The sequence below is a fragment of the Psammomys obesus genome, unplaced genomic scaffold (assembly GCF_907164565.1).
Source record: "Psammomys obesus unplaced genomic scaffold, mPsaObe1.curated_primary_1811, whole genome shotgun sequence".
Classification (NCBI taxonomy): domain Eukaryota; kingdom Metazoa; phylum Chordata; class Mammalia; order Rodentia; family Muridae; genus Psammomys; species Psammomys obesus.
In genome coordinates, this window is record NW_026596117.1 from 14,297,024 (window position 1) to 14,309,173 (window position 12,150).

Sequence of the window (12,150 nt, forward strand, 5' to 3'; positions counted from 1 at the left end):
GATAGATAGATAGATAGATAGATAGATAGATAGATAGATAGATAGATGAGAGATCTCTAATCTATATCTATAGATAGATAGATAGATAGATAGATAGATAGATAGATAGATAGATAGATAGATAGACAGACATGTCCTTATCTCATATGAACCCTTAACAATAGTCAACTTCTTCCGGAAATAATCCTTTAGGGCTTCTAAAATCATCCTAACCTGTTTCATCTTCTACATTGATGGCACTCACCATTTACCTGTCTTTCGTACATGTTTATTGTATGTATCCTACGTATGAGGATGTGTAGGGATATATATGCATGTACATGTATGTGAAGCCCAGAGAGCCCTGGATGTTGATGCTTGGCCAGCAAGCTCCAGGATCTGCCTGTCTCCACCTCCTCAGACTGGGATTACAAGTTGGCACCACCATGGCTAGTTTTTGTCATCTGGGTTCTGGGGATTACACTCAAGTCCTCATGCTTGCGAGGCAGGCGTTTTGCGACTAAGCTATCTTCCCAGCCCCCGGGTACAGTTTACTGTCTTTTTGTTGTGCTGGTTATTGACCTTGGAGCCTCAAGCAGGCAGTCAAGTACTCTCACACTAGGTTCTATCCAGTCTCCAGTTACATTTCTTCTCATCTCTCAGCGGCTGAGAAGCTGCCGGACCAACTAATCCCATCCACACACCTCTCCTTGGTGTTCTCATTATGGCCTGATCTTTGAAACAAAATGTCTTTACGCACAGCCTATAAACCTGTATACTGGCTAGTTTTATGTCAGCTTGACACAAGCTGAAGTCATCAGAGAGAAAGAAACCTCAGCTGAGAAAAATGACTCTATAAGATGGGGCTGCAGGCAAGCATGGAGGGCATTTTCTTAATTAGTAATTGACAGGAGAGGGCCTAGGTCATTATGGATGGTACCATCCCTGGGCTGGTGGTCTTGGATTCTGTAAGAAAGAAGGCTGAGCCAGCCAATAGACAGCACTCCTCCACGGACTCTGCATCAGCTCCTGCCTCTAGGTTTCTGCTCTGATTGAGTTCCTGCCCTGCCTTCCTTTGATGATGAACTGTGCAGTGGAAGTGGAAGCTGAATAAACCCTTTCCTCCCCAAGTTTCTTTGATCATGGTGTTACATCACAGCAATAGTAACCCTAACTAAAGCCACCCGTATCTTCAACTCTGACCTCTCACTGGAATCTCCACAAGACACTTGCAGCTGGCTATCCCGAATGCTCTTCTAGAAGACGGACAGTGGTAGGGCTCAGATATCCTCACCCCTTGTCCTCCCCCAAGTCTATCCTCTCTATCAATGAAGATTTCTTAGGCAGATCCCTATTATTTACCATTTGTCTTATTCTTGCCAGTACTACACACTATATACCTTTTTGTTTTCATAATATCACCCCATAAAATGTACACCTCAAAACAGTCAGAGAGACTCATGTTTCTTTAATATGTTCTGAGCATTATGTAAAGTCCAATGTGGTAGCTCACAGGTACTCAAGAAATACCTGAGGAATACATGAGTAAACAAATAACAGTAACCTTAACGTTCCACATGGTTACAGTTGAGCCATTTCCTCTTGCTCCTCAACCTTCTCTCTGGGCTTCCTCACCTCCGTACAACAGTACCTCACCTGATCCCTCATCCGCACACCCAGAGGCTCACCAGCACAGGTGAGCACAAATTATACATCAGATGATATACCCTGAGTTCCCAGGTTTCTCCTTACTTCCATTACCTCAGTCAAGCTGCCATCATCGTTCATGTGAACTAGTGCAATGCCTCAAAACTAGTCTCTTGGCCCCTCTGAGATCCATTTTCTCAAATGGTAGCTCGAGTGAATGTCCTAAAAGCTAAATCAAATGAGGGCCTATAGAGTAGCTGCTCCCTTGGACTGGAAATTCTTTGCCCATGAACATCAAGAAGTTGTCGTTCAGTTCTAAACTTGAATGTCCCACTTTAAAAGCCATATAGTTCAAAGTAGCCATCCAACCGTCAAATGCCATATCACTTTATTCTAACTCTCTGCCAAGCCCTGATCACTACTCATCTACTTATGTATTTGTGATGACTTTCTCCCAGAGAAATCCTGGAAGAGTAGCTGCCTTGTGTATTCTTACTTATTATTAAAACCTGTGTTGGAGAAACAGAAAATGAGAACATGCTTGTGTTAGTGGTTGTGTCTATTTAACCTAAGAGGTACTGAATAAGATACAGATTGGGGGAAACTGTTTTATAAAGGGTTTTCACATTTTGTTTATTGAATTAGCTTTGCCATATTTTTAAAGGATTGGAAAAGCTAAGAATCAAGCTTGTTCTTTTTTTTTTTCTGTTGTTTGTTGACACACAGAGTCTCAGAAAGCCCAAGATATTCAGCATGCAGACGAAAATGACCTTGAACTCCTGACCTTCCTACCTTCACTTCCAAAGTGCTAAGATTATAGGAATGAATTAAGTGGGTTTCAATAAATACTTGCTCTTTCTGAAGACCTCTAATGTAGATGAACACATCAGCTCCCATCCAGACTATTAGACATTTACAGTTTGCCTACGCTGAATGATACCATACACCAGACCTTTGCCTCATTGAATCGTTGTGACATTTCTGGGTGGGAAATTTTAACACCCCTGTTTTATAAGTAAAGAAAAACATTATTAATTTGTCATCACACATACACACACACACACCAAAAAAAAAAAAATTAGATTAGTCTTAAGACCAGATTTATTGGATGCCAGAGCCAGCATTCTGTGACCTAAAGCTATAGTGTTTCACCATATGCATGTCAATCTCCCTGTCAATTGTCTATGAGCCCATGTTTATTTTTTAATTTTAAATAAGTTTTTAGTAAATGAATAATGGATGAATACATATGTAAATGAATTCTCTAGTATTAAAGGAAAGTTGTGGGTAGGCACTTTCAGTTCCTAGGGAGTCATATGTTTATTTACACATACACACATTTTCATCCTCAAAATAATTTCATGTAGCAGGAAGTATTGTTGTTCTTCTTTGCAGCTGAGGAACTGAACAGAAAGACTAAATATTTGAATCATGGTTAAACAGCTGACTAGAGATCGAACTGGGATTTAAATTTAGTCTTCCTGCTTCTGAAACCAACATTCTAAAACTAATATCCCTACATCATGGTTCCTTCGCTCTAAACAGCTATCAGAGGTTCAATAGTTGTTTTTTTGTTTGTTTGGTTGATTGTTTTGTTTTGTTTTTTAATGTTGATGAATAGGTTATCTATGGAACTTTTGGCAATGGCTATTGGCATTCAGCAGGCAGACATCAGGGATTCTTGTCAATGTATTCCTGTGTAGCTGCTGCTCACCTCAACAAAGAATAACCCAATCCATTGAGAGACTAGTGCTGAGATTGATAAAACTTTGAATAGCTCAAGGAATTTAATGGTAATGAGACATCATTTTAAAAACAACAAAAATGCCTCAAACCCCACATAAATGGGTTCATGTAATTCCTCTGAGCCATCACTTGGCAAATTAGGATCACACAGTTGTGTAATTAATATGACATGAAGTAGTTCAGCTATTAGTGTAGGACAAACTTGCTCAGTAAGCAGAAATTCGATAATGGAATGCAACAGACAGAATGACTCAAACTGTACTCATATTGTGGGAAGTTCTACAAACATATAGGTCAAAAAAATTACAGTATGACCCAGAAAACAGAGCCAATGAGGCTAAAGAAAACTGTATCGAAGATAGCTGTGAAAAGCCAAAGTTCATGTCACATCAATAAGCAAAATGTAGTGAAATGATGAAAAGGATTTATCACCATTTAATTCTTCTCACAGAGTAGCTTTGGCTTTAGTTCTGTGAATGTCTCAGAATGGGCCAGGAACTCCCATTTTTGGACTCATGGAGGAAACAGAGTCTGTTATTGCTCTCTAGTTTCTAAAGGTAGGTCCTGAATTAAACAATTTATCCTTCTTATTTCATCTTCTTATTTAATCTCTAGTATCTTCTTTTGCAATTTCCTTCTCAAATATTCCAAAACTCATTGAGGGCATTGGTTTGATATCTGAAAGAAGTAGGTCTGAGACTATAGGAAAATTAGGTTGTCATAACTTATAATGTGATCTCCGTAAGACTGACACAAGGCCAAACATAAACCATTCAAAGGGCTTTCTTCCACACACCATCTGTACATCTTACTTCACACCACTCACAACAAATTAATTTCTCAGACATCCCTGGCATCCCACGTTTTCACCTACTTGTAAACAGCAGAGCCAACCTTCCTCCAACCCCATCATCCACACATCACTGATAACAAACCTCTGCTCTGAACTAATTCTCCATACATTTCATGCATTCCGAGAATGTCTGATATCCCTCCTTTAATATGCCAAATTACATCAGTGCAAAATTCATCTCCAAAACTATCTGGCTGCCTAAAAGGCAAAACAAACTTGGAAGGAGTATTTCCAAGTGTATGTTTGTAGGTGTATGCATATTCATGCATATTCATCTAAGTGTGTGCATATGAATATTCATAAATACACGAATGCACATGCATGTGTACATTCATTAGTGGAAACCAGAGGAAGTCACTATAATTTTTGAGATAGTGTATCTCACTGAACCTGATTGATGTGGATAGCTTGGTTGGCCAATGAGCGCCAAGGGTCTAGGGAAGCCAATCTTTATCCCTCCCAGCAGTGACTTTAAAGATGAATATCATCACACGTTTTTTTTTTTGTTTTGTTTTTATGTGGATGATAGAAATCTGAACTCAGGTCCTCATGCATGCATTGTAGACACTTTACCAAATGGGCCATCCCCTAGTCCTAGGAATATCAACATTAATGTTACAATTAACATGCTATTTTTTATAATATACATCTGTCTGTATGTATATTATACATACAGACTGGCTCATGAGCTGGCTCTTCTTTTCAAAAACAATAAATAAAAATAGCAACAATAACAACTTTATATATAAGGACTTTCTCTGTGCCATGCTCTGTGGGTATTTGCACAGATCATCTCAACGAGGCAGATGCTATAATGTCCTTCTTTTTCTCTCCCTGAGGCTCAGAGAGATTGTTCGCTGAAGCACACATACTCTGCAGATGGCAGGAGGGCGATTCGGGCTTAAGAAACTTGACTGCATATTCCTCACGCTCCCCATTGCCTCCACGGATCAATACATTTACAAACTGTCACAAGGCATTTGCCAGGCAATCCCAAATTAAGGGATAGTCCACCCAATCCCAGAACAGTGCTTGTCAAAACTGATATGTTCATCCAAAAAAAGGAAAGTACGGAGAAACTGTCAGTGTATAGAAACCTCCATGATAGCGGTTATTGGCATTCCAGGTGCCATTCTGGGACAGCAAAAGACATAAGAGTAAACGAAGGATACTCTCGGAACATGGATTTCAGGTGATGATGACGTATCAATACCAGTTTATCAATTACCAAAGCCATGTCATGACTCCCATTAACAGGAGAAAGGATATGAGGACACACTGAACCCTCTGTAATGTCTTTGTAGCTGTTCTGCAATCTATAATTATCCTAATGTGAAAAGTTTATTTCTCAAATGACATTTTTCAATAGTCTCTCTCTCTCTGAAAGTAAGAGTGACTTTTTTCTTTTCTTTTCTTTCTTTCTTTTTTTTAATAAGTGGCTTTTTAGCCAACTGTGATTGTACAAGCTTTTAATCCCAGCACGGGGGAAGCAGAGGCAGGCAATCCCTGTGATTCAATATAGAGTCCAGGACAGGCAGGGTTATTACCAAGAAAAACCTTTTCTCGAAAAACCAAATTAAAAAAATGTGGCTTTTTAATTTGATATGCAAGCTAATCATGTGAGGATTCTGTCGAAGTGAGATTTTAATTGCAGCTCCATAATTTCTAATAAAGCCCAGGTGCTGCTGGAGCCACTGGTGATGCCATAATAAGGGTCACACTTCCGAGACGGTAGGTTTTAAGACACATAATAATATTGCCACGTGTGTTTAAGTCATTTGAATGTGTAAAGGGGTTATTTCCACGCAGCAGTTTTCTTTACAGAATTCTCTCCTGGGCAATTCTTTTGCTAGAAAATCCTGAAACACCGGCCATAGAAACCCAAATACTGTTACTTGCTTTATGCCAGTGACAATATTATGTCTCCCTGTACATTCCAGGAAGAATTGGGCTTTATCCCAAATCCATCTACCCCCACACCTCTGTGACCTGTGTGTACACCTGTATCCACATTACTGCACCCTTCAGTATCCCTTCAGCATCCAGTGTCTGTATCACAAAGTGACGTGTCCCTCGGTGTCTACTAACTTCTAAAGCAGTGGTCCTTAACCTTCCTGAAGCTGTGTACCTTTAATACAGTTCCCTCGTGTTGTGGTGACCCCCAACCATAGCATTATTTTAGGTGCTACTTCATGACTGCAGTTTTGCTACTGTTATGGATCGTAATGTAAATATCTGTGTTTTCTGATGCTCTTAGGTGACAAGTGTGAAAGGGTCATTTGACCTCCTCCAAGGGGTCACGACCCATAGGTTAAGAACCACTGTTCTAAAGGAACAAGAATACAGCAGTGGGCTGAGTTAATTATTCAATGCTTAAACCCGTAATTTTCTTGGAAGAATTACTAGGGATTTAAGTAGTTGGGAAAAAAGTTACAGGTAGTTTTTGTAGAATTCCCACTCACCGTTTTCTTCATGGCAGTAGTCAAATCCTGCCACACTACACCTTCGAAACACCATCTTATTTTCAGTGAGGGTCCCTGTCTTATCAGAGAAGAGGTATTGAATCTGGCCAAGATCCTCAGTGATGTTCAGAGCACGGCACTGAATGGTAGAATCCATCTTCTCATTGTAGAAATCTACATCACTCTGAATAAAATAGATCTGTCCAAGCTTCACAATTTCGATGGACACATAGAGAGAAATGGGAATCAAGACCTAGTAAAGTACGAACAATTTAAAAACATTAACGTCAGCGAAATAAGGAGAATATAGCTAGATAATGAGCTATATATTCTGCTAGCCTGGCAGAAATTACCTGCAACAAGATGACCATAGTCCAGAACACATAGAACCCTGTCAACACAGGTGATGTGACACGTCCATCTGGCTCAGGGATGTTAAAAAAGAGCATGTTTTCATACCTGCTCAGCCATATTCCGTGACCTTTAAAAAGTACAGACAGCAAAAAGGATGCTACAGAGAGAATATGCAAATAGAGAGCTACACCCCTCAAGAAAAACGGGTGAGAGAGTTTGCTTTCAACATTGTTTTTCCTTTAAAATGAGCTCAAACTCAAAGGGCTGCTCAGCCTCTTGTCTTTGACTCTCCCTCTAAACCTCCTCCCAGGTCCCTTCAGTACTGTGGCAAAGTGTGAGTGGATACACCCAACGACAGGGTTTATCGAGCTGAAGGAAACATGTTGGAAATTTTGACAAATAAAAAACCTTTACCAAAACCAATCATGGATGTTATTTTGGAAAGAAATAGTATAAGATGATACTGACAAGATATTAATGGATAATTGAATTTTACCCACCCAGTGCACCAGTTAAACACATTACGACCAGAAGCAGGACACACCAGAGGACATCTGTATTTGCCCTTCTCTCGAGTTTACTGCGCTTATACCGTGGTCCACTGTTGTTCAGCATCGCTTTGGTTTCATGACCTGCGTAGAAAACACACTGTGTCTCAGAACGGACAGCGTAGCAGCAGGCAGCAAGCATGCCTGTTGAAAAGCTCCCTGGCTCAACATTTCATCAACCATGGCTGCATAACATTTTGTCAGTCTAATCTCTTCGTATGGTTTATTTAGGAAAACCGGGGTCTGTGGTTAAGTTCATCAAGACACAATTTACCTTCTGTGGACTCCATTTTGAGGGAATGAAAAACGTTACCACATAGGAGGCACAGAGAAGATCATTGTAAAGGTAGGAATGGAACGAACCTGCATAAACCACAATGCCCACAACAGCCTCTGTGTTCCTAATGGTGCACCCTCTGAGCAATAAATTGTCCTTGCTGAGGCCCACACGTTCTCTGTTGGAATGTTCCCTGTAAGAAAAGGCAGCATGGAGATTTATTTTCAAAAGGCAAAAATAAAGAGTCTTGATCCTGGAAAGGTCTATACCCTGTGTGGTAAGTTTGACAGCTCACGGGAAAGGCCCTTTGCTTTTGCGGTGAGTAGGAGAAAGCAAGAACAAATAGGACAAATTGCAAATCCCCATTACTTCTTGTCAGTCACATTCCATTTCCACAAGAATTCCAAAACACTCTAAATATCCTGCATTGCTGTAACACACTGTATTTAGAGAAGGTAATAGCTGACGAAGGAGACAGTCTTGATTTAGAAAAGTAGTATTTTTGGTTTGGCTAAAATTAAGAGTCCTGCTGGCCACTGACATTGGTGACTTCTTAAGCCATTAGATGGAAGACTGATGGGAAACTGCATAACCAAAGGTGAAGACCAACACCACCAATATGATAATGGGACAGAGGACAGGTCTCCTAGCCTACAGGAAAGGAGGTGAGGGTCCCAGATCCATTACCAACGAATTGTAACCTGAAGTCTGTGGCTTCTAGGGTGCTGTGATACCTCTAGAGTCATAAGCAATAGTTTGTAAATATGTGTACATTCTGCTACTTTTAGAGACAGAATCTGACTCATCTAACAGTTTCTGAAAGACAAAATAAAAGAGCGAGAGAAACAAAGTCAGCCTCACTGGGGGAAAGAGACAGTCGGCCAAAGGCAAATGTGGTAAGTATTTCCAGCAAAAAATGGCCTGGTTCACTCAGAGAATACTATAGGAAAATAAAAGCAGAAGGCAAGGCTCAACGTAAAAAATAAAAATAAATTAAAAAAAAGCAATCTACTCAAACTGGAATTTCTTGGGATAGGAAAATTAAAAATTGATTAGCTAAATGTAAAGTATAGAACTTACTTTGGTCCTGTTTTGAATAAGACAATTTGTCAGAAAACATTTTTTTTTCATCAGCTAGAATAATATGAACAAATTCCTGATCGTAGATGAGGTTAAGAACTGGTTTTGCTTCTTCTCGAGTATGATAATGGCTTCGTGTTTTTTATAATGTCTTACCTGCTCTGAGTATGTGGTGATGTTATCTGTCACGGGGTCGGGGCAGGAAGTAAGGAAGATGGCACAAAATTACCACCACTGTGAAATGATAAGGCTGGGGAGAACCTGACTGCTCATCATACTTTTCTTTCCATGTTCACACACTTGGAAATTTGTGACATAACCTGTTGCAAAATTATCAAAGTAATAACTTGGCTAAACTATGATAGCAACAAGAGCAAGGAGCAAAGTAAGTGAAATAGTTACAAAAAATGAGCAAAAATTAACCTTTCACCCATTTGTGAAAATGTCATCTCAGTTTTATCATTAAATTTTGATGGTTTTCAAAGCAATAATCATTAACCTATAAGCTGCTGTTGTTTCTTACACAAGCAAAATTTGTCAATAAACCTAGAATCCTGACTATCTAGAACTGCAAGGAAAATAAAGTTTACAAAAGGAACCCTACAGAAGTTTCATATTGTAAAGAAAGAGGAAAACAGATTGCCCACTTTACTCCCAGCTTTATAGACTTTATTCCACCAGAGACCTAAACTTCTGTGCAATGTGATGTCAGCTCAAGAGACATCCCTGAGCAACCTAACTCGCCTCCCCAAGCATATTCCTTTTACATTGGAAGTTGGGCTGGGAGTCGGATTTTTTAACCCAAGCTGGCCATACACTCACTATCAAACCTAGGCTGGCTTTGAACCTGTGGCAATCCTTCTGTTGCAGCCTCCATAGTGGTGGGTTTAAAGCCCTCTGGTTTTGTAGATAAGGCAGTTAAGTCTAAGAAATCACGTTTACAAGTGGCATGTACAGGTGGGCATCAGCCAGTTCTTACTGATGTAACAGCATTTGCTGCAAAATCCTTATAGGGGGAGAGTGAAAACATAGTGATCATTAGGGTCAGTTCTCCTCCCTAGAAGCCACACTTTTCGTCATTAGGGCATGAGAAACAGTTTTTCCTAAAATATCTTGGTATGTTTTAAATGACCAGGTAATAGGATTTGGATAACTTTGATCTCTAAAAACAGGAAATTAGGTGGGAAATTTTCTCTTCCTGTCTAAGAATTATGTCTAATTTTTTCCTTTTAAAAATAAAATTAAAGAGTATAAGTTGGCTCAGAGTCATAAAATATCTAAGTATCAGAAGCCATGTTTGAGATGGAGAAGACCCCACATTATAGGTGTCTTTGCGAAAGGTTGAGGATGGTGCTCCAAGTGAGACTGAGTACTGCGAGGGTTTCCCACACTCTGAGACAGGCTTCCGAATCGGTGACTCTTTCCAACCAGAACTGCACACCTGCTACTCTACTTCCCAAGACGGGAACAGACCATCCAAGCGCATCATTTATGCCTGTACAAAAACTTCCTCCCAAACTTTAACATCTACCGAGCTTCACACGGAGCTCATGAAGATGGGCATGTCAATGCTTATCTGTAACCTCAAGAAGCTGAGAAAGAAGAGCAACAAATTCATGGCAAGTCTGGACTGCACAGTAAGTCCAAGGCCAGCCTAAGTGATATAGTCCCAGAAGATAGTCTTACACTATAGGAAACAATTCTAGGAATATTTTTAGATGGTTTTATTGTTTAGAATATTTTATGATACATGGAGATGAACATTTATTAAATTACTTAGGTAATTTATTACCAAATTATAGACAGCCTGCAGAGGTGACCTTGATTCACACTGTATTAAAATGTGTTTCTGTATATTCGATTGTTAATTGCTGAATCAGCAGTGAGCTAAATGCTAACAGATCTGATGCCGATTCATTACTGTGACCCATTACTGGCCTCCTGTTTTGTAAATCCTAAAGAAAAGGTCACACTGTCCTCTAACCCTAGACTGTTTAATCTGATTTATCTGTTTAACCTGTTTAATCTCACTGCTGATTGGCTGAGATGTGACAGCCAATAGTTAGGGCAGGAAGTGGAAGGCGGGATTTCCGGGCAGACTCTGGGAAGAAGAAAAAGAAGGATGTTTTCACCAGAGACACAGGAGGAGACAGACGTGACTACGGGCCTGGGAGGCCTAGAAGACCATTAAATGCTCTGGGATGGGGCTACTACATGGTCGGGTTAATTTGGATGAGAGTCCGCCCAGCGAAGCCTAAGCTTTAAAATAGTAAAAGGTCTCGGTGTCTTTCTTTCTATGACTGTCAAGTCACCAGGGTCTTAGAATAAAGCCAGACTTGCAGGCTCTAATGATTTACACCGGATATGAATATACAAAAACATCACTGAACCAAGCTCAATGTCTTTCACGCCCACAAGGGTAAGTTACACCTCACTCACAGGAAGCCTCGGAATCTGCTGAGGTCATTGTTTGGACTTTCACATTCTATCCTGCTGGAAAACTTCTCAGGATCAACTTCAGAGTCCTAAAAATATTTTGCCAAAAATCACAAAAGAAAAAGAATTTTAGATTAAATCTTGGTATTTAAACATTGCATCATTTTTGCTCAGTTCTTAATACATGCAGTAACTAAGGCATAGATCTATGCACATATATATGCATATATACATTTTACTTATTTATTTGTCTGTTTACTTTGGCTCAGAGTGTGTGCTGTGACTCTCCTACAATGAAGAGAGGATCCATAACAGAGATCAGAATGACTTTCTAGTTCTAATCCAGCATCCACAGAAACAGAAAGAGTAGGTTTTGGTTATAGCATGTTTCAAATTAATGACATGATGCAAATTACATGTTGAAATGCACTCAGGGCTCTGCATCAGAGCTTCCACTCAAGGAACAAACATTAGTGTCAGTTAAGGCCTGGAAGATATTTTGTTTTTGTTGCCTATAGCCTGATGGTTTGCCAGATTTGGAGCATGTGGAAATACCTTGTAATACAAAAGCATTCAATCTCAACCAAAGTTTATGAATAAAATGCCCAAATCTGCAGGACAACAGCATAACACAAAGTTCTCTGGTGGAGCAAGCAGATACTTTTATAATTCTGTTCTGAAACCAGAGGAGTTGTAGGCAAAACACCTTTCAAACCACTCTAAGCAGTGGCTTCAGTAAGAACAAGTCATAAGCCCAGGCATGGCGGC

The 12,150-nt window shown here is 39.8% G+C and overlaps 1 protein-coding gene across 2 annotated transcripts in view; it reads right to left on the bottom strand.

Annotated features, from left to right (window-relative positions):
* The window catches only part of Atp10d (ATPase phospholipid transporting 10D (putative)), an 81,744-nt gene that overhangs the window by 36,748 nt on the left and 32,846 nt on the right, over nucleotides 1-12,150 (bottom strand). For both annotated transcript variants that reach the window (XM_055629448.1, XM_055629449.1), the window contains 5 exons: nucleotides 11,386-11,471; nucleotides 7,953-8,059; nucleotides 7,542-7,673; nucleotides 7,041-7,168; nucleotides 6,688-6,940 (listed from right to left, as the gene is read on the bottom strand). In XM_055629448.1, the coding sequence (XP_055485423.1) occupies nucleotides 6,688-6,940; nucleotides 7,041-7,168; nucleotides 7,542-7,673; nucleotides 7,953-8,059; nucleotides 11,386-11,471 (706 nt within the window). The remainder of the gene's footprint in view (nucleotides 1-6,687; nucleotides 6,941-7,040; nucleotides 7,169-7,541; nucleotides 7,674-7,952; nucleotides 8,060-11,385; nucleotides 11,472-12,150) is intronic.